The sequence below is a fragment of the Mustela lutreola genome, chromosome 6 (genome assembly GCF_030435805.1).
Source record: "Mustela lutreola isolate mMusLut2 chromosome 6, mMusLut2.pri, whole genome shotgun sequence".
NCBI lineage: Eukaryota > Metazoa > Chordata > Mammalia > Carnivora > Mustelidae > Mustela > Mustela lutreola.
In genome coordinates this window covers 151,384,035-151,407,844 of record NC_081295.1, presented here as the reverse complement: position 1 = coordinate 151,407,844, position 23,810 = coordinate 151,384,035, and the positions used below count along the sequence as shown (strand labels likewise).

Genomic DNA, 23,810 nt, shown 5'->3' with positions numbered 1-23,810 from the left:
AGACTGAAAAGTGGTCACTGTGAAGATAGTGATGTAAGCAGAAAGGTGGCCTTTATCATAAAATTAGGTAAGTGAATGTAAAATCATAATGCTGTGAGCTGCTGAGAGGGCAGATGACCGGTAAGCACAGTGGGTACAGGGAACCATGGCACAGGAGGACAGGAAGACGCGTGGAGTGGTCAGAGGGCGACCCGGGGGATGAATGTAAGGGAAGGGGCACGTTCCCCAAACAGGCATCTGTGTAGTGGGGAGATGATAAGGAGTTCGGTGGGATGGGAAAATTACAACCGTATGGCAAGAAATGTGCTGGACAGGCAGACAAAGGCTGGGTATCAGGAAGGGACTTAAATTCCGTATGGCTTTTTATTGCGTTTGGTATTTTTTTTTCTTAAGGAGAGAATCAAGAATATAATTTTGTGGGTGCCTGGGTGGCTCAGTTGGTTGAGGGACTGCCTTGGGCTCAGATCATGGTCCCAAGGTCCTGGGATCAAGTCCCGCATAAAGTCCCTCCATGGGTACTCTGCTCCCTCTGACCTTCTCCCCTTTCATGCTCTCTCTCACTGTCTCGCAAATAAATAAATAAATAAATAAAATCTTTTTTTTAAAATAAAGAATATATTTTTGTGCCAAGGTGAAAAAGTTACAGAGACATGACGAAATTTTAGCAGCAACGGGGCCAGTATGTTGAGGAGAGATCATAGGAAGTGTAACATAGCCTGTAAGCAACACAGAAAGAGCACATCAAATGTGGACTTAGGATGTGTTTCGACAGCCCAAAATGTTCTTTTGTCCCCTTGGGGTTCGAGCTTACCCCTATGATGCTCAGTCCTTTAAGGTAGTCCTGCCGAGGCTGGGCTTGAGGAACACATCCAGCTAGCACTATCTTCTTGTTCTCCTCTTGAGCTTTTCTGAAAGATTGAAGAGAAAACAGTGTGATTCTTTTGCTCACAAGTATACCCTTGGAAACTGATGTTAGTGCATACAAGTTGTCCAAATCCTAAGAAGACCTTCCATCATGAAACTGGATTTTCTTACAACTGCACAAAGAAAACATATTATAAGACCCCTGCACTATGCCTCTACTGGTCATACCACCAGAGAATACAACGGCCATCCAACCTGATCATGTCTTTTGTTATCAGCCCATTACAAAACCAAAGAACTTTCTCAAGGACGTAAGTCATGCTTAAAAGCTACTTTCTATTGAAGGACATCTTAGCTCCTTCCACAGTTTGGCTATGGAGGATAAAGAAGATGTGGTTCATGCATACAGGAGAATATTACCCAACCGTCAGAGCAAATGCCCACCATTTGCATCGACATGGATGGAACTGGAGGGTATTATGCTGAGTGAAACAAGTCAGGCAGAGAAAGACAATTATCACAGGGTTTCACTCATATGTGGAAGATAAGGAATAACGTGGAGGACCACAGGGGAAGGGAGGGAAACTGAGTGAGAAGAAATCAGAGAGGGAGACAGACCATGAGAGACTCTGGACTCCAGGAAACAAACTCAGGGTTACAGAAGGAAGGGAGTGGGGGGATGGGGTAGCCGGGTGATTGGCATTAAGGAGGGCACGTGTGGTGATGAGCACCGGGTGTTATACACAACGAATGAATCACTGACCACTACGTCAGAAGCTAATGAGGTCCTATACGTTGGCTAACTGAACATAACTTTTTAAAAAGCCACTTTCTAGACAGACAAGTTACCCATTCAAATAAGTTATTTTAAATAGTAATGAAAATGTACCTAAAACTCATTCTATGACTTCCCAGTGCTTTGACGAACATAAAAGTAAATATATACTTTTAAACACTGAACAGAAGTTTAAAAAAATAGAAGGTATAATATCCCCTCTATGCTGGGAATTCACACAACTCCCCAGTTGTGCTCCCCAGAGACTTATGCTTAAGCTCATAGGGTGCTTATGCTAACTTTCAGTCCAGCCCTCACATGTGCAAGCATGATGTGTAACTGGACCTGTGTTCGGTACTTACACATAAAGTGCTTCACATGCTTTACAAATACATCTTGTATCCTTCTTTTCCCATCTTTACCTACAGATCATTCTCATCCTTTTTACCCATTACAATGTGGATATGCTATAGTTTGATGATTCTTGTTCTCATAGGCATTTAGGGTGTTTATAATATTTCACATTACAAATGATTTTACAACGAGCATGCATGTACACACATATATGTACACCTACACACATACATGTATGTATATACATACATATGTACATATATATGTGGATGGATGGATATCTTTGAATATTTGAGAGAGTGTTTCTGGATTACGGAAAATTCGATGTGAAATCTATGCTAAGATGTCTAATTATTTCTCTAGCATAAATGCTAAGAAGTAGAAATGCCGATCCAAAGGTGTACCGGGCTGGTTATTTAGCACATCTTTACTTAGGAGGGGTTGGGATATATTTTAGGCATTACTCATTCATCACGCATCAGCAAACACTGACCGTGTGCTATTACACAGAGGTCAACCAAGAAGGGCTGGTATCTTTTTCTAGAAACTGTTCACATCCTTTGCCCAGTTTAAAATGAAATTCTGAAGTCTTCCATTCTTTTTCAAGTATGTGGGCTTGGGGGTACAGTGCTTTGCTTCCTTTGTTTGTTTCTCTGGATGCTCGGTTCTAGGCTTTAGGCACCATACTGTGTTGCTGGCCCCACTGGCCATCTTTATCTTTCTAAAACCAACTGAAGTTAAGGGTATCAGCAGCCCAGTTTCGGGACATGTAACTCTTAGGACATACCACCATGAAGTGAAAAGTTTCTACCCCTGGCACGCTCTTGTTTTTTTCAACCTTTTCAAGAGTACAAGCTCAGAACTGGAGGCCAAAAAAAAAAAAAACCAAAAAAACAAAACCCTAGGATTAACAGAACTAGCTATTTGTGATCAACAGCCACATCAAAACCTTCTGGAAAGTATGCAGAGAGCAATTAAACAGTAAGTAGAGAATAAAACATTATTTTAATATCATCTGTGTTTCATTTCAAAACTTATTAGAGAGCTTTGGTATGATTCTTCCATTTGGAATCAGGGGGGAAAAAAGAAACTTGTTAATGGAATAAAAAAAAAAAAATCTGAGTTTGATAGATTGCTTTACACATCCAAGAGAATTACTGCCTGGCTCTACCACCTGGTTTTACTTTTTTATCCGTGCCGTGCACATCACTACACACAAACAGCTTTCTTCTGGTAAACGTGAAACACCTTATCAAACAACAACAGATTTTTTCCATTTACAGTAACAATCTATATGAGGAAGTAACATCTGGTTTCCTCAAGACTTTTAACTGTAACACCTAGAATCAGAGCAAACATCCAAGGGAGTCTCTAAGGTCACCAAGAGTTACATGCAAATTAAAAGGCCTCCTTCCAATAATGTGACTCAATTAATTATTAAGCACATCGAAGACATGATGTTGAGAGCTGAAGGGAACACAGTAAGGAAGAAGATACACACTCTGTGCTCTACAAGCTCATGGTTTATAATGGATGAGATGTAAAAGAACATCAACAACACAGCAGCAAATACAATGCCCCTCGTGACAGAAAGCTGCACAGGCGACATACACATCATGGACAAGAAAGGAATATGCAGACAGAAAAAGACAGTACGAGGATCCCAAATAAACTCCTGCAGCAGTAGGAGAATGTGGGACAGATGGCAGAGAAAGCACCAGGCAGCTGTTCCAGCATGGACAAAGACAAGAAGGTAACAAGTAGGAGGAAAGTATTATACTGCAGAATTCCTATTTTAGGGAGACTAGTAAAGCTTCTATTATGGAAGGAGACTTAAGAAAGAGACTGGAGAGTTTCTGCTTAAGTTGGGAAGTTAATGAGCAATGGGGAAGTGTCTGGTGGCAGCGTGGACACAGAGTGGAACCAAACTTTAAGACACTGCTGGCAAGATACGAAAGGAAACACAAGGGGGAAAGAAACAAAGAGATGAGGAAATTCAAAGAATGCTCTAGGCAGGGATGTGGTGACTGAAGGCATGTGGAAGATCCAAAAAAGGAAAGATTAAAGGAAAGGAAATTAGTTCTCTTGCTAGAATATACCTGAGGAAACCCCCAAGGAAGAATCAAAAGTCTAAAAGGCATGAGCAAACGTCTTCTATAAAGAGCTACATGGTAAATAGTTTAGGTTTTGCTACTCACAGGTCCTCTATTGGAAAAATCTTAACTCTGCCACCTTAATGCAAAACAAACCATACATAATGTGTGTGTGTGTGTGTGTGTGTGTGTGTTCCAATGAAGCTTCATTTACAAAAATAGACAGCAGGTCAGATTTGGCTCAAAGAAGCAGCTGGCTGAGTCCTGAGATAAAAGGCAACAAATTCACAAAGGCCACACTAAATCCAAGATTCCACTACTGCCCATCCAGTTTCTGGAAATTCAAGTCACCAGCAAGAAACGAAGCTGGGGGAGATTTTCACAACGTATTCTAACGTGACCGTTGAAACAGTGGATAGAACAGACACTAAAGGTGTGGAGGGAATCTGACTGTGTACAAAACGTTAAGGCTCTTTAGAGATGTAGAAACACTTCCACAAAATAAAAATATTAGTGTGGAAAACGAAAAGGAGATAATATCACCACTGACAACCGTACTTCAACAACAGCAGCAATCATGGCTAACACTTAAAAGGCACTTCGTCAAGTTAACCATTACACTGTTAGCTGTATTTGAAAACAGTGCAGCCTATACATGTGACGATCCAGGGAAAATCTTCTCATGACATTATAAACACTAAATCAGGTCATAAAACAGTCCAAGGCTGATTTTAAGGGAGTAAGCAGAACACCAGAAAATTAAGAGGGAAAGTTCAAAACAGAGATGCTTGCGTAAGGAGTTTAGTTAGAATTCTAGTTCATGCTCTTACAGAATTTGGATGTAAAATGCTAGGGTAGACCAGAACTATAATCAAAGCAAAAATCATAGCCCCGTTATGGAATATTAATGTCACACTTTATATATGACCAAATAAAGTAGTAAAAGTTTCAACACAATTTCTCTGAGTCCTCTTGTTCTAAATATTCCCTTTTTACATCCTATTCTTTTTGTTCGGTGAGCTTTGTTCAGGTTAATAAAAGCCTGTAAAACAATTTCTTTAGAAACGAACCCAACACATTTTTAAAAGCTTTTATCCTTCAAAATATGAATGTTGGTAACAAAAATACCTCAAGAAACTTTAAAGTAGCATGAATTTCTGGGTCCTCATTTTAAATAGCTCTGAAATGTTAATTAAAACAAAAGTTACATGTAAAGTTAATTCAATATAATCATCCTTATTTTCTTGAAATACACTTCTAAATTAGAGACATACCATTGACTAGAGCACTAACTTGAGTGATGCGGAAAACAAAGAAATCTTTTCCTCTTTTCTGCCAACTACTAAATACAAAAAATAATTTGTACAGAATATTAAAATTCACAAAAGTATAGAAAATAAATGTGGCATAATATCATTTGCTTTGTTTCATAAAAGAGAAAGTTGAGGAGCACCTGGGTGGCTCAGTTGGTTCAGCATCTGCCTTCGGCTCAGGTCATGATTTCAGGGTCCTGGGATCGAGTACCACGTAGGACTCCCTGCTGGAGGGATGGGGGAAGGTCTGTTCCTCCCTCTCCCTCTGATCCTCCCCATCCCACTTATACTCTCTCTTTCTGCCTCTCTCTCGCGTGCACGCGCTCTCAAATAAATAAAATCTTAAAAAAAGAGAGACAGAAAATTGTGATTCAAGAAGATAGTGAATCTTAGGGCCACACTTTGAGTTAGTACTGGAGCTGGGATGGGTGGCCCAATATTCTCTGTTCCTTGAAGATCAGATCTCAGGACAGAAACTTGGGTTTTGATCATGTGATGAATATTAGAGCAAACAATTTCTTGCTTGACAAATATTAGAGCAAGCAATTTTTTGATTGAACCACAAAGAAACTTACAGGATTATAAGAAATCAAACGTCTTCAAAGTAGAAACACAATATTTGATAGTTCACGTTTTCCTGAGTTTTGTGCACCATCTAATAGCAGAGTAATAAACTCCTGTATACATCAAGGAAAAAAACAGTTCTCTACAAGCAGGGGGTTGGGAGGAAATGTAGCTTCTCTCTCCATGTTCTTCTCTCCTATTCCTAACATCCTTCCTGCGACATGATGCTTAATCAATACAAAAACACTCCATAACGATGACTAGGTCTTCACCCAAAGTCTTCTTTCATGAAGAAGTATTTCCTAAACATGTACCTGACTTTTACATTTCGGGGGGGGGGGGGGGGTGGTGGTAGGGGCAGAAAGAGAAGGGGAGGGAGAGGGAAAATCTTAAGCAGGCTCCACGGTCAGCACAGAGCCCAACACAGGGTTCAAGCTCAGGATCTTGGGATCATGATCTGAACCGAAATTAAGAGCTGGACTTAAATGACTGAGCCACCCAGGCGCCCTAAATTTTTACATTTCTAAATGCATACTGATATAATCATGAAAACTTCTCCTCACAAGAGCACTAAAAAGAGAGTCACATTCACCGGCTTCTGTACACAGCAAGCGCAGTCTTCACTACTCTGGATGTGAGTGTTCTCTGCACTTAAATACTCAAGGAAGAGAGGATCTACTGGAAGTACTCACAGCAGGCAACAGTTATGGGAAACACATAAAACATCCCAGTAAATAAGGCTGCGTGTGTGTGATAAACCGCGATAACATGACACCTTTCCTAATCCTGGAGCAAGGAGCTGAGGCAGGTCGTCTACAGCACGGCCACTGTCCACACACGTGACTACCACCACGACTAGGAGGGGTGGGCTGGGGGCTGCCGGAAGCCAAAAATCAATTACTCTAAGACTTGATGGGATTTTTTTCACTCTGAAAAAAATATGTAATTCAAATTCGTAACTGGGGATGGCTGGATACCTCCAAATCCACAGTAACCGGGGACAGAGTCAGGATCTCATCAGGATCTCAAGGCTCCGTTGTATGTTAACGAAACGAAAACTAGAACACAACTGCACATTTTATGCGCCATAAGAAAGAATGTTATTGAAAGGGGAGGAGTCGCCAGGCACCCAGAAGAGTCCAAAGGGTAAACACGTCCCAACATCTATAACGGCGACAGGCAAAGTAGGCCTCCACGGCTGATGACCAGAGCCAGAGCAGTCATTTCTTCGAAGTGAATCCGGGCACAGCAAACGACCACACTGGGGTGAACGGACCATACAAAACCAGTCAGGCGGGGTGCCTGGGTGGCTCAGTGGGTTAAGCCACTGCCTTCGGCTCAGGTCATGATCTCAGGGTCCTGGGATCGAGTCCCACATCGGGTGCTCTGCTCAGCAGGGAACCTGCTTCCTCCTATCTCTCTCTCTGCCTGCCTCTATGCCTACTTGTGATCTCTGTCAAATAAATAAATAAAATCTTTAAAAAAAAAAAAAAACAAAAAAAAAAACAAAAAAAAAAAAAAACCAGTCAGGCGGTAGCCACTTGAGTTCACGCCCAGGGAGCTTGCTTTATTATGCTGACTGCCAGAACCGATAGGAACTTCTATCAATAAAGCCAATAATTTGGCATTTCATCTCTTCATTCTATCACCCCTTCACTCCCCACGTGCCAGACACAAAGAAAAAGAAAGACAAAAGGACAGTCCCTGATCGCCAGCAGTTCACAGTCTAGCGAGAAGAAGAAATGGGCCTTAGAGCCCAGGTTCTCTTCTCTGAAGAGGAAGACGGGAGGTCTGGAGGGGGTGCCGAGAGCCTCGAGAAGCCCCGTGGGAGAGTCAGCACGCAGAGCTGCAAAGAGACTCTAAGGCACATGGCTGCGAGGGACAGATGGTGCTCTTTGCAAGCACTGCGGAGGAACGCTGACACCCGACCAGGTCCCTGAGGGACGCGGTCAGGAACACAGAGGAGGCTGGGCAAAGCGGACCATGGTCCGCCTTCTCGTCCGCTGTGACTTGCTACTGTGCTTGTATGTGCTTTCTGTGAAAGGTTTTCATTGAAGAAAGGGTTCGGTGGCTTTAAATCAAGGGGGCGGGAGGGAGGTGAGCACAGGACACAGACTTTTTCCTCAGCTCCACGGAGATGTAACTGCCAAGGGCAGAGACTTCCGTGCAGAGGTTAGCATAAGGAAAGTTGGATTATTATAGAAAAATGGAATTTCAGTAAGGAGTGTAAACAAGTTTTTAAAAGAAGCTACAAGAGAAAAGTGGAGACAGAAGACAGAAGGTGAGACCAAAGACAGGAGGGACGGGAAGAAGCCGAAGGAAACCAGAAAACGCGTGCTGAGCTCGCACACTGGGCAGAGGCCAGGGGAGCGCACAGGAAAGAAAGCACCAGGTCGGCCTAACCAGCCTCATGGCTCCAGACGGAAGCAAGAGGTTTCTCTCTGAATCCTCCCAGGCTACTTGCTACAAGTCACTCTCTCTGCAAGTCAGGAAATTAGCATTTTCTCAGAAACGGGGACCTCTGTGGGGGAATTCTAATTCTGGGAGGTTGGCTGCTCTTGGCCATGGTCAGGCACGCCTGCATCAGAAACTGAATGAGTGAGGCTGTTAGTATGAATTCGGTCCCCAAGCCCATTTAACTCTAGGTCACTCTACAAAAAGTCTGATTTCTGAATCAGCAAAACTAAGGATCATACCCTGAAATATACTGACCACACCTAGGTACGCCACATGGAAAGGCAGCTTGACACGACACACAGTCTTGCTCAGTTGTTTTCCCAAAACTCACAGAATCATGCTGGCTACATCCTCTTCCCTATACTCAGTCCGTGGGCAAAGCCCGCTCCCTGGACCTCAAGGGGAGGCCCAGGTTCCAACCATGTGTGACCACCTCCGGCTACCACCCTGGTCAAAGCACTGTGTCCTTCTGTCTTTGTCCCCTTATCGTTTCCTCTCACTCCGCACCGCTGTCGGAGGGAATCTCTGTAAATTGTACGCCAGAACAAAGCACCCCCTCCTCAGAATCTCCACAGGCTCATCATCGGACAAAGATGAAAGGGCAAAGTTCTTCAAAATGGCCTCCAAGGCTCTGCCCCGACCCCCCCCCCCAGTCGTGGGGGTCCCTACGTCTCTGGGACGTAGTGGGACCCCCACGACTCTTTCCCCACTCGCTCCGCTCCAGCTACGCAGGCCTTCGAGCCTTCCCCTGTGGTGCAGAAGTCCCCCTGGCGGCCTCCCTTCCCCTGCCGGGTCCCGGCGCGTGGACCGTGCTCACCGAACCCGTGGCACACCACGGCTGCGCCACCGCTCCCTGCACTGCTCGCGCCACCTCTCACCTTCTCCTCTCCGGCACCATTCTCCAAGATTTTTAAATAATGTGTCCCCCTATCTGCCCCCACGACAAGAGTGTGATTTTCATAAAGACGGGGATTTGGGTGTGTGTTTTCTTACAGAAGTAGCCCCAGACTTAGAATCTGGTGGAGGCGCCGGGGTGGCTCAGCTGGTTAAGCGTCTGCGATGATCATGGTCATGATCCCAGCATCCTGGGATCGAGTCCCGCATCAAGCTCCCTGCTCAGCGGGGAGCCTGCTTCTCCTTCTGCCTGCTGTTCCCCCTGCTTGTGCGTGCTCGCTCGCTCTCTCTCTCTCTCTCTCTCTCTGACAAATAAATAAATAAGATCTTTAAAAAGAAGAAGAAGTAGTAGTAGTGTAGTATAAGAACAGAACCTGGTATCTTGTAGTGGCAAGAAGGGGAAAGGGGACACAAGTCCAGCCACACAGGAGTCCATGAACTCTAACAGAGGTGCATAGAGGAACAGGACAGTCACGTGGGAAACACAGTAGCAAAGTGACAGAGCCCAGACTGAAGCCAGAGAGCCCAGATCCCCACGCTGGCTCAGTTACTATGGAACCGCAGGTGAATTACTTAACCTCTGGGAGCTGTAGTCTGTTCACTTGTAACAGAAGTTCTTACCTCATGAAGCTGTGAGACTTAACTGGGGTAATATATAAAAAACACTTTTAAAAAGTGCTGGTACACAGTAAGAGCGTTATAAAGCTCACTATTATTTGAGAGCCTTATAGAGAGCTACAAGGCTTGAGTGGATAGACAGTCACATGGTCGTGAAAAAACATCAAGTTAGAGAACAGGATGGAAACTATGTCCCATTTATACAAAGAAAGTATTAAGAAGACAATGCATACAATAAATCCTGAAAGGAAATGTTCCAACTTGTAAACATCTACCATGTCTGTGGGAGAAGAAATGAAGAAAACAAAGACTGTGTTGAAAACTTGCCCCTAAAACAGGGCAGGGGAGGGACTCCCCAGCAGCCAGACCAGCTCCTGGGATGGTGTCATTCCAGGATTAACGCCTGTCAAGGAGGCCATTCGTGCCATGTTCCTCCTTATATACTTCCCTAACTTGCCCTGGGTCACCTCAAAGAGCTCCGCAAAATTCGTAGAGCTTCTCCTAGATAGGATGGTTGCCCAACTGAACAGATTTTACCCAAATGGTCCATATTTCCTATAGTATCCCTCACAAGGGGTCATGCGGCTTCTGCTTTACTTCCCGGAGGCAGGGAGCTCAGTGTTTCACAGTTTCCTACCTACTCACTGAACATTTGCTTTTGCCTATTAGTTCTTACTTGTAAAGTTCACCTCCAGACAGCGTCCACTTATTCACCCAAACTCGCCTTCTTTTACCCTCAAAGACTTATCCCCCACTCTGGCCTACATCCCAAACTATGTTTGGTCAAAACAACACGTGATCGCTGTAAAGGAAACGTCTCTGAAATATCTGGACGGCAGGTTCACATTTCCTATGGCACCAAATGCGGCGAATCTAAATGAACCTTTGCTGATGCCTTAATCACTGCAGATACAGAATTTCACATCTGGGAGAGACACCCGAAACTTTCTAGCCCTGTCATATCACTTTGTAGAAGAGAACATGGAGGCTCAGAAAGACGCAGCAGTTGCCCAAGGTCAAAGTAAAGACAGGACGGCCAGTCATGCACTGCGGCCCTTCGCTTCAATCTAATGACGCCCGGCCCGGGGTTACCGAGATCGGTGAGGCGGTGTGACCCCAAAATCAAGCTCAGGAAGCCATACAGATGGATCCTTCTCCCTCATCACCTCTTACCTCGCCACACGTCATTTCTAACTTGTCTACTCGACTCTCCCACCGCCACTTCTAACTGCCATGCAATGAGTTTATGATACTTCCGGGGTACAGGAGGACCAACCAACAACCTCTTTCTGTACGTGATTTCCACAAATTCATTAATGAAATATTTTGCAGTATTATGGGTACAGCTTAGAAGCTTGTCAGATATCAAGAGGAATTTGTGCTTCAAGAAATATAGGTGAAATTGAAAAGAACAAAAAAAACCTCTAAAATTTGCAAATTGAAGAGAAATACAAATGGGCATTTAAGTACAAGGGTGGTATATTAATAAGTACAAATAAATTAACAGACTTTTTTATAATCTTAAAAAAGTGGCCACCAAAACTTTTAATCAAAGAACGCACCAATAAAAAAGGGGGGGAGGAGATAATCCAGATGTAGAAATATATACATCTGTATATAAATCATACGCATGTAGTACTAGACCAGTATGTTGTGTACATACAACAGTATGTTGTAAAACACACCTTAATAATGGGATTTCTGTAGTGAACTACTGTAAAAGAAAAATTGGTGTTCTGAGTTCAAACAGGGAGAAATGATTGTAGGCTCAAATAAAGGGTTAGCAAACCTCCCATAATCTGGTGTCCTGTTAACAATCACCTCGAACCCCCTTTAGTCACTGAAGAGGACCGGAATATGCCACAAAATACAGTACTTTGCCAGGAAGATTATTCGGAGCTGAAAGCAATTAAGAAACAGCACTGACAGGAAAAGAGACCCCTCCCCAATTAGGCAAAGAGAAGGAGGTAAATTTCCGCTTGTAAAGGCACTTGCCCCCTCCAGTAGCAGGATAAGAGAACCCGTCCAGAGACACCAGACCACCCGAGTCTTCGCGCATCACCGACCCTTCTACACAGCCCTGATGTACCACACATTCCCTAATCATTTACCATCCTTTCCCTTTCCCAAAGAAACCTCAACCCTTTCTCCTTTGTCTAAACTCTTCTCTACTCCTTACCACCTTTGTTAAGATGGTCTATGATCTCCAAATTATATTTGAGTCATATTTCTTTATGAATGACCCTGTGTACCTAAATCTTCCTCGCCGCTCCGCCCCGCTCCCATTAATGCATCTTTTAGTAGATTGATTCCCAGGCCAATGAGGGGAATTTTTTTTCCTCCCCTACATTAAGAAGTTTAAGGTTCTGATAACTTCCTGTGTAACTTTTGGATCCAAGGAAAAGTAAGAGGAGTGAGGCCCATGAAAATCTGACCCCTGGAGAGAGGATATTTCACAACCTTTAAAACTGCACTTAAGATGACCAGCACTTACCATCTGAATCGATCACTTCCTTCTTGTTAAGCTAACAATCAGAGCAAGTAAAACACTTCTTCCTTAAAAGAATTGACACCAAAAATTACCTAAGATTCTGACAGATATATTCCGATTATGGAGAACTCATTCCATAAAATGAAAAACAAATCTGTAATTAGTTCACCTCCCCTAATCACCAACCTGACACTCTTCACAGCAAACTCTTCCGATGGTAACATCTTTGGACGGAGCAAAGACCCAAAGAGAGGAAGGAAAAGGGGAAAGAAAGGAATCCCCAGACTCTGACTATATCGGAAGACCTTAACAAAGTGACACTGAGAAGAGACGCCCCTATCAGCTCTTCCATCTTTTCAATTTACTGTCCAATTTGCACATCTCACTGTACTTTAATTATCGCACTGACCGAGAAAGACGAAAATTAAATTACAATAGGAATCTACATATTTTGAGGAGGGAATGAGGGAAATACACAATTCAGGTTCCCACTGGGAACTGAACAAAGGGACCCAAGTTTGGAAGGAAAATGCGCGGCTGGGTTTATTTCTAATCCCTCCTGAACACGGCAGTGAGCCAGCACCGTGAGATCCCACCCTGGTTTCTGGGGGAGACCACCTGCATTTAGAATCGGTCTATAGGGTCTGAACAGTTATTAGAAACGTATAAACAGTTCCTAAACAAGATTTCCACGTTCTTTTTTTTCAAAGCCACTCTTCCCAAGAGGCGTTCATATAAAAGCTGACCCCCTGCAGAGGGTAACAGAAAAGCACTTTGTTATTTAAAAATCATACAATAAAAAGGGCACCCAAGTAAAAGTAAGAGTTGTCTCCCTGACCAATTCATACAATCATGGAATCCCTGCCTACAGATGCAGGCAAGAGAGGAGAAACTTCCTTCGAAACTGCCTTAACTGGGCTCCGGCAAGCTTTAAGGCCAGCGTGATCACGAGGTTTCACTGGAGGGGCAAGAGGCAAAGAATATGAGTACCTCAGAGCACTACCAACAACTCATTTGTAACATATTCTAGGTGAACTAGCTGATTTGGAAAAATCATGGTCCTACATTCTCTGTCCTGCTCCTATGACAAAGGATTCAGAATGTTCAGGGCTGATTTATTGTACTGTAGCTCTTACAACAGACACCTCTCCCGACTATGTGCTCCTTGAGGGCAACACCAGGATGGGATTCACATTAGAAACGTTTTTGAAAGACTTCTTGAAATTTAACAAATGAAAGAAAAGCTAAGACTAGAAAATAACACTAGGGTCAAACATTAACTCAAGTTGTGATTAAGAAGCCATGCTTAGATCTCTTAAAATTTCATAAAGCCACTGTTAAACAGGAATCTATCTTTTTCATCATCAGAAACAGATGATCCAATCAGATGAACTAACTAGGTGATCAGTGTCAACATCATTTATCTAAATTTGAATTTTATGGAAAATCCTAGTAGGATTTTCATTCACAGATCAAATAAACAGTTTATAACAATTATTATCATATTCTTAAGGATTATTTTTTAGTGTTTGTAAACAACATGATTCTCCCCTCTCTCCTTTGTCCCCTCCATCACTCTTTAAAAAAGAAAAATTCTATTTAGTTTACATCTTCAGAAATGTAATACAGCTATTGCTTGTAATTAATCTGATCTCAGACAGAAAGCTACTGATAACAAATGGAACTATTTTTTTACTTCATGAGGAAAAAAAATTCCTTTTTACGGGAGCACCTAACGTTTCTGGTCACAGACAAATCTTGGGGCAACTGGCTCACTTCTAGTTCCAAAAAGCAAAGCAGTTTCGGTGAAACAGACACTGCCCTCTCTTCTCTGTGAAAATGCTCTAACACCAAGGTAAAAGGACAAAACATCATGGGGCGGGGGTGCGATGAGGAGTGGCCATCAGGCTTCCACTGTTTGCAATGCCAGCCAGAAGACCAAGCGAATGGCACTCACCGTTTAGCAGCATAACTTAAAAAAAATGAAAACATATTACAATATACAACAACAAAAAAAAAAAAACCCAGGTTTTCTTCATTAATACCTCTGTCCGGTAGGAAGAAACTAAAGCTCGGCAGTCTATAGAAAGGGGCTGGATGCTCCCTCTAAGGCATGTCTGTTCAGACTGCCTCTTCTACACTCAATGTCCCTAGGAGGAACAGCAGTAACAATAAAAAGGTTGTATGGAGGCACCTGGGTGGCCCAGTTGGTTAAGCAACTGTCTCTGGCTTAGGTCATGATCTCAAAGTCCTGGAATCGAGTCCCGCATCAGGCTCCCAGCTCCATGGGGAGTCTGCTTCTCCCTCTGACCGTCTCCCCTCTCGTGCTCTCACTCTCTTTCTCAAATAAATAAGTAAAATCTTTAAAAAAAAAAAAAAAAAAAAAAAAAGGCTGTATGTGTATACAAAAACAATATCTAGGACTGCCATAATTAAGTTTTTATACAATCAACGAAGAGTTACTGAACAATCACAGTGTAGCAAGTGAAAACTATTTGGGATGCAAAGTTACATGTGCTGAGGATGAGAAGATTTGGATTACTTTAACTGCATAATTGCATTAATTATCCATTTCACTTTACAGATACAAACAAAGCATGTCAGTTCTTAGGATGTTTTTTTAATTATTAAGGCCAGAGGCAACATCTGTGGTTAATTTAGAAGTTTCATATCCCTATGGAGATTTTTCTCTGAATTCTACTGAAATTAGTCAATTAATTTCTCCTTTAAGTAACTGCATATTTTACTGGTGCATAGAAGTGAACATATACCTACATATATATGCATATACATGAGACAGAGACAGAAAAATAACCCTCTCCTGCAGTGAGGTCACCCCCTTTCAATCTCTGAACTAATAAACAAGGTAATTCATATTATCTGTATTTTTACAGAAACAGAAAATTAGATTGTTATGGTGACATAAATAATATTTAAAATTGTTCAACTGAAGTTAGAAACCAAAGAAATGGGACCCGAAAAAAAAAAAAAAAGAAAATTATATTCAGAATGAATGCAGAAAATGACTTGCAGAAAAGCAAGTTGTAACGGGAACAACAGCTGCTGTCAAGAGGGGTGTGAATTACTATCTTCTGAGTCTTTCTAAAAGATAAAGCCAAATTATGTAGTTTGATCCCAGGGCTGTGATAACCAAATGAACAGAAGCACCTTATCGTAAAATTCTACAGAGACGAGAAACACACACACACACACACACACAAATCCATAGCGCTGATGGAGAACTGGGGAAAGGGACTGTAAGTAACCTAAATCATGGAGCGAACTGTATAAAACTTCAAAAAAACAAGGTGACTTTTCCAAAGAAAATCTGGAAGTCAAAGGTCAAAGGAGCCAAGAAAGCTAACCTCCCTAATCAAAGATGCATAAACACTGACATCCCCCTGCCCTCACAGAGAATGGCTTCCAGAGTGAACAAGAAGTTAAGGCCTGAGCACAGCTCTCAATATAAAGCAGCTCTTAGAGATGGGCCCGTACATATCAGCACTGCAACCAAGCAGACATGTGCGACCAAATGACATCAGGCCACCACAGGGCCCCCAAATCACCACACCTAAAAGACCAGCATCTCCCCTATTCCCAAAAGGAAGCCACTCATGATCCTGTCATCACTTCTATCACCCCCTAAACAACTAGGGTCAAAGCTCCTAACACATTTACCATATTAGCATGCTGACAAAAATCAAATTAGCATTTCAATAAAAGCAGAAAAAGCATCTGACAAAGTTCTACATCCATTCATGAAAATAACTCTGCAAACTAAAATCTGAGGAGAATTTCCTCAACTTGAGAGAGACTATCTATAATAAACCAAGAACTAACAGGCTTTCTCCCTAAAATGAGAAACAAGGCAAAGATGCTCACTCTTACCACTTGTATTCAATATTGTCCTAGGTACCGTGGCTAGTGCAGTAAGAAAAGAAAAGGGATATAATCCAGCAAGGGGAGGGGGGCGGGGCATTAGAAGAGCGTTTTCACAAAAGAAATGATGGAGTATATATAAACTTCCAAAGGAATTTACTAAAAGCTACTAGACCTTATTAGTTAGTTTAACAAGAACACAGGATGCAAGAGAAAGTAGCAATTACTGAAGACGGGCAAAGACAAGCCAGCATATGAATAAGAAAAGCTCTTAGATGGGGGGAGGGGGTGGGGGTGGGGGGAACCTAAGGCAGAGGAGAAGAATACTAAAAATTATGATTCAAGAACACTTACTCAGAAAAATTGTAAGAGATTTCACTTACCTAAAAAAAATTAAAAGAGATTTAAGAGATTTCATATTGTAAGATCACACTACATACTTTAGAATATTGCCCCAGAACAACCAACATCAAGACAAATCTAATAAAATCACTGGATCCTGAAGAAAAAGAAAAAACTGCTTGGAGCAACTAGGCAAAAAGAGCACATGAATTTTAAGAGGGAAAAATATTATACTGGACTTTGAAAGCAGTGCACTGCGCCAGAAAGAAAATGTGACCCAAGGATTTTATATCCAGCAAAACTAACTTTCAAATATAAAGAGCACTACCATCAACATGCCAAGTTCAGGGCCAACATGTTGTTCCCAGACACCTTTCCCGAAGAACCTACAAGGAATGCACTTCAAATAACCAAAAACTGAACTGAAAGGATATTTACATAAGGGTAACTACAGAAAAGATCTCAGGGTGGCTCAGTCAGTTAAGCCTCTGCCTTCAGCTCAGGTCACAATCCCAGAGTCCCAGGATCGAGTCCCAAATCAGGCTCCGTGCTCAGCGGGGAGTCTGCTTCTCCTTCTGAGCCTCTCCTGTCCCATGCTGTCTCTCTCTCTCTCTCTCTCTCTCTCACTCTCAAATTAAAAAAAGAAGAAGAAGAAGAAGAAGAAGAAGAAGAAGGCGGCGGCTATCTACATATTGTCTAGTGGCAAGCACTAACATATAGTTATTTATGGAATAAATACCAAATAAGGATTAAGAGAGAAGAGTGAGTACGTAATGGCTATATGGTTTGAAACTGTAGATACAGAACGCCCATTATAAATATTGAGGGGGAGAATGAGGATTTGAGAAAGAGGTCTTTTCAACTTTTTCAGTAATCATAATTTGGTATATGTACATGTATAATTATTCCAAAACTATGTGGGATAAAGTAAAGCAGGATAAAATTCATGAGGACTATAGGATAATTCCAGTTCTATTATCACCAATGCCCTTAAGAATTATAATTCTTGATCAAGAAGTAAGAAATTAAAACAAAACAAACCCCTGTAGTCTTAAATGTAAACTGGAAATATCAATATGAACTCAGTGAGGTATTTTATCTTAAAATATGTGTGCGTTTGTATGTGTGTATTGTGTGTGTGCGCACACATATGTGTCTCCACTGAAAAGGCTGAAAAGGCCTAGAAACAAAGATTAACACAAGAAGTAGAGCACCCAGGTGTGGTTATGAAATGCCACTTTCCATTAAAGAAACCAGGGCTTCTTAGAGAAATGGCTGATCCCAGGTCCAGGACAGGAAAGGTATATGATGTGCTTGGAACATCTTCTCACACTGCCCAAGAGCAAGGAAGCTATCAAAGAACACCAGGGTCATGTCAAAAGAACTCAAAAGCCAATCTGAAAGGGGCATGGTGGTCAAAGATGGGACAGTTCAAACCTGGATGAGAACTACAATTAACTGAAGGCTTTTTCATGGGTTTCTAATCATTTATTAAAAAAAAGAAAAAAGGCAGTTTTCAGTCACCTTCTGAGAATGACAGGAAACTAATTTATTATCTTGGAAACCAGGTAAACAGAAGACTCTAAAATGTACTGCGCCTTTCCCTGTGAACGGTACTAATGGACAAACAGTAAATGAGCGGGAATCCTCTTATAAAGTTATTATAGCCAATTTATGACAATAAGGTGATAAAATAAAATATCACCATTTCCACACTGCAAAGAAAGAATGAATCTGGACATTAAGCATCTCTGGCTGGTGGCATCGAGAAGCAAGAAACACACACACAAGGACAGATTACAGTGCAGCCGAAAGCCCCGCCAGGCCCCACTGCCTCCTCCAGGCTGCAGGACAGAGAGAGAACAAAGGACTGCGGCGAGCTGCACCCCAAATACGCCAGCAGCGTACCCCAGACTCTGCAGGGCCCACATGTCAAAAGGCCCAGGTTCTTCCAATGCAAACTGAGGAGGGCACATGCAGATTAAGAGAGATTTAAAGCACGGATCAGGTTTTTAAACATGAGCAGGACTGAACTTTACTGTCTAAAAAGAAACCATGGGTGACAAAGCCGTAAGAAGTGATGACTACAAAAGTCGAGACGGAGGGGGCGGGTGGATGGGGGGACTGTCTGTGGAAACACGGCAGGGTTACCAGTGTGGCTCAGCAATGGGCTCGTTCTCACTCGGGCCGGGGTTTACAAGGAGGTGGAGGTCTCCCTGAAAACAATCACTGACCTCCCCTGCGTTTCCGTGATTTGTTAATCTCTGATTGCATGTTACAATAACGGAGTTAAAAATAAAATGAATAACTAATTAAAAAAATACTCTAGAACTAAATAACCAGAAATTCCCCAGTCAACAAAAAGGGAAAGAGAAGTAACACTGTGGCAGCCGTCTCCGAAGTCTTTAGAACCTTCCTGTATGTCTCAGAAGCCACCCGAAAGTGGTTTTAACCCAGGGTGTGGGAACGGGATGCTCCAGTCAGCTGGAAGCAGCCCGATGTACGCTTGGAGAAACAAAACTGCATTCTTGCCTCCCACCATCCTGGTCGCACGTCAGTGGAGCGACAGGGGAAAGACCCAGTAATTCAGAATTACTCAGGAGGAGATTTCAAAGAGAATGAGTGTATTTTCTGTATTTTGTGGAAACTGACCAACATCTTTACCCCAGAAAGGACAGGGAGATTAAAAGCACGGAGAGAGGGGCACCTGGGTGGCTCAGTAGGTGAAGGCCTCTGCCTTCGGCTCGGGTCATGATCTCGGGGTCCTGGGATCAGGCCCCGCATCGGGCTCTCTGCTCAAGCGGGGAGCCTGCTTCCTCCTCTCTCTCTCTCTGCCTGCCTCTTTGCCTACTTGTGATCTCTGCCAAATAAATAAATAAAAATTTAAAAAAAAAAAAAAAAAAAGCACGGAGAGTGCACAGAGCACACTTCTGTCTGCTCTGCCGCACTGTGTGTGTGCGGCCTCCCTGGAACTTTCTGAGAGCATAAATGTAAGCTCCAAGAGGTCCAGGAAGAAGCACCCCGTGCTCACAGCCCAGACACCTGAGCTCGGCTCCTGCTGCACCCGAATGCACAGTGAGACCAATCTTCCTCCCCGAGCCTTATTTTCTCACAAAGACACAGAAAGAGTAGAAGAGGACCAACTCTGAGGCTGACTGCAGCACTACAAATCTATGATCGTAACAGGGAATACTTGTCCCACAAAGTAGTACGGCCCACTAGAATTCAACAAGGCTAATACAAAACACCACAGCAGCAAATGATGTCATTAGAAATTATTTTCATTTCCAAATATTTACACATTTTTAAGAAAAACGTAAGATTTCTTGGAAACTGCCCCCAAAAGCTGCAATCTATGTGCAGTATTTTACACCTAGCTGATACACGAAGAAAGTTTCTTTAGTAGATTTGAAAATTAGCAAATAAAAAATGTAAGAAAGAAGTTTTATTGTCATATTTTAAATCCTGGTTCGTTCATGTATTCATTGTAAAACTGTGATATGAGGGAAACCCTTGTGGTTTTTACAAGTTTGGATAAGTTTGGAAAAGAAACCATTAAAAAAACGGGCAACACATTCCACTTTCCTTTCTCTGACCTCCAGTTTGCAGCGTGCAAATTTCAACCCCTCACATCGAGGTCCTGGATATCCAGGTCACTACAACTAAGTCCTTAACAGGGGAAAAACAAACAAACAAAAACAAAACAAAAAAAGGAAGGAAAAAAAAACAAATGTAAGATGACAGGCAGGAGTCTAAGGGGTGATCCTGTGCAACTGTCCCTGTTTCTAGAAAACATCCCACTTTAGATTTTTCCAGAGCGACTTTCACACATGTCATGTGCTGCCTTGTCCCATCAATCCCTGTGAAGAATCTGGGTGATGCTCACTTTACAAACCAGGAAAATGAGGTTCAGAGAAGGAAGCCAGAAAAGGGAATACAAGAGTAAGAGACGAATTAACCTTGGTCTCTCCTACTTAAAGCCAAAAGAAGCACGTGGGAGTGTTTGCAGAAAACAGAATGTACAGAGATCTCTACCTTCTGAAGGAGAAAAATGATTACTTCTCTTTAAAACCTGAAGCAAGGGGCACCGGGGTGGCTCAGTCAGTTGGGCGTCTGCCTTCAGCTCAGGTCATGATCCCAGGCTCCTGGGATGGAGCCCCACATGGGGGTCCCCATTCAGTGGGGAGCCTGCAGCTCTCTACGCTTGTGCGCGCTCTCTCTTTCTCTCTCTGTGTCAAATACAGAAATAAAATCTTTAAAAATTTTTTTAAATAATAAAAAAGAAAACCTGAACCAAAAAAGTAACTCCACTCGGGTATTTGTTAGAGAGATCAACCAGTAGATTTTCACAACGTGGAACATTCTACAGTGTACTGAATGAGTACTTAACTACCCTTAAGTCCTAGAAGCAGCTAGATCCCACAGAATGAGCCAATGAGAATACTAACCTGAATGGAACTGTCCTTTCCTATTACATCAGTGGGAAAATTAGAGAAATTTGGATTTCAATTCTTAATTCAGTGCTTTCTTCACAATATCATAATGCTTCCATGCGACTTATTAAATATTTACTAAGCATTATTCAACAAACAAAATGATCCATTACTGTATGTTCAAGTAAATCAGAAACCTTTTAGTAAGTTAAGGTAACAGATGCACATTACCTTATATATTGACTTATTTTTTTAAGTAAGCCTCACTATGTCCTCGCTGTCTTTTTCCACTTTTCTAGTCAACAAGATTTCATTTTATTTAAATAATTGAGACATATCCATTGTTATCAGTGCAAACACACTTAAGGGGGCGTCACAGTTCCAACCAATTTCTACATAGCTACTTTCTACTTTACAAAAACAATGCCGCATGTCTATTTAACAAACTTGGGAAGACAGAACAAAAATTGTCACTTTTTTTTATTTAAAGGCCGTAATTTCCCTAATGAAGTAATTATGATGATAATGTTGACTTCACCTAGCATCCTCTTGGTTATGAACCTAATTACTCTGGGAAGTCTTATCTTGGAGTTCAGGAAATCAACAGTCTTTAAAAATGTATTTATAAAGGTTAATTCGCATGGGATTTTAGTGAGTAGTGCAGTTGATCCCAACATCTATCTCACGTGAGATGATTATTAGCCCGAGCCAAATGCTACAATTCCACCTCCTTTGCTAATGTTCAGGAGAGAGTAGTCCCAAGTCAATTTGGACCAACGATACATAAAGAAGTCTCGCTCGAGTTGTCAAGGAACGGAAAGTCAGTCTTTTTCCCACTAGATATCAACAAGAACTATATGGACCTGTTGCTCCTGTCCTCACAGTCACAGGAAGAACAAGCTGTAGGGATGAACCCAAGAGAGCCAAGGGAAGAGGAGAAAGAACAAATGAACTTGGGTGTCTCAGGACAGCACTGAGTTCAATCAGCCCACTCTGGAGCCTTCCTGGACTCGTGCGAATCACCCCCTTCTTTACTGCTTAAATGAGTTTCAGATGAGATTTCTATTACTTGCAACAAAAAGCATCTTAACTGATAAAAGTAGTAAAACCAAGTCTAGGGACTATAAGTACCAGAAAGGAAAGAGACTAAAAACCTACATTATTACAAGAAGAATCATTCCAAAGTACTTCCTCCCTCATTAAATGGTTCAAATACCAGCCAAGTTCAGAAGGTTTTCTATAGAGCGAAGGAGCTCCATGACTCTCCCTAAAAAATATCTGACTTGGTAAACTATCAGAAAGCTACGGCATTTCTAGTCTTTAATATATTTTTTTTTAAGTACAATCTACCCCTTAACGTGGGGTTCAGTCTCGTGACACCAAGATCACGAAGTCATCTCTACAGACTGAGCCACCCAGGTGCTCCCCCCCACCCTTTAAAATTTATGTTAACCTGTTCCTTTAAAAAAAAAAAAAAAGTCACTGGGCGCCCAGCATACTGCCAGGCTCTGGGGATATAGCTGTGAACAAAGCAAAACACCTGCCTCTGGACCTTCCCTGCAACAGGGAAGGAAATATAATTAACAAGTAAATAAATAGTTCCTCGTGAATTTTGTCCTACTGTATAAAACTCATAGACACCCAAGCAAGTTCCCTCATGACCAATAAGTATGATGAACAATCAGAGTAGAGACAAGCAAGACGACTTCATGAACTCTCCCACTCAGGTGAAACAGGTAAGGCCTAGAAAACAAAGCAAAAAACTGATCCGGGGAAAGAAAGCAGACCGGAATGGCGGAGATGCAAAAGGGAAAGATGCAAAAAGAACAAGACTATGAAATCACCAAGACACACATGCACACACAAAGCATAAAGAAATGGAGGTGTAAACAGCATCTGTTTCAACTCTTCTGTAAAACACAGAGACCAGGACAAATGGGATGGTCTAGAACCCAAGATCTTCTGATACCTCGCTTTTAAAAACACCTACCTCAGACCAGAAGAAAACACCAAAGTTCCCAGCCCACATGGTGGAGTCCTTCAAAACCACAACTGCCTTTCCAAAACCCCCCAACACCATAACCCACATTCCAGGGCTGAGCTAAAAATCCAACTTGTCTCATGAGATGGCCAAATGGGCAACAATCACCCTTTTTATTACCTCGGACAGAAAAGGAGAGAGACTCCTGCATCCTTTCCTACGTCTTATAGGTAATAAACGAGGGCTTGTAAAGACAAAACTGATGAAAGAAAGCTCCCAAACTGTTAAGTATCAGATTAAAACTTAGCATTAAAAAATTATCCAAAGTCTCAATCCTTCTGTACTCTGAAAGTCTCAAAGTATTATTAGACAATGAAATGGATTGACTTGGCTTCCTGATTTCCTCAGAAGAAACTTAAGGAATTGCTAGTTTCCCAATGAATCGCTTCACAACTTCAAGTAATAAGGGAAAGTAAATTAAGTTACCAAGATATGTCACAATAAGCACTTGACTAAATGGCCCCCTCTACTAGTAGTCAGTTTATATTATTTTAGACAGAACGATAGGCCCCTGCAATTTTTAAGTGCTACCCTACCCTTATAATATACCACATATTAAGATGATTTCAGACTTCTAATCATAGGGCAATAGGTAGCATCACTATTGGGAAGCCTGAGACCAATCCTTAATATCAAGAACAGAGTGAAGAGTTTTAGCCCAAAGCTGTTTTAAAATGTCTGTTTTTTAAGAT

At 42.1% G+C, this 23,810-nt stretch overlaps 1 protein-coding gene across 3 annotated transcripts in view; it reads right to left on the bottom strand.

The window, feature by feature from the left end:
* CDKAL1 (CDK5 regulatory subunit associated protein 1 like 1) overlaps window positions 1–23,810 on the bottom strand; it is a 640,699-nt gene that overhangs the window by 465,675 nt on the left and 151,214 nt on the right. For all 3 annotated transcript variants that reach the window (XM_059179446.1, XM_059179445.1, XM_059179447.1), the window contains one exon: window positions 812–908. In XM_059179446.1, coding sequence (XP_059035429.1) covers window positions 812–908 — 97 coding nt within the window. The remainder of the gene's footprint in view (window positions 1–811; window positions 909–23,810) is intronic.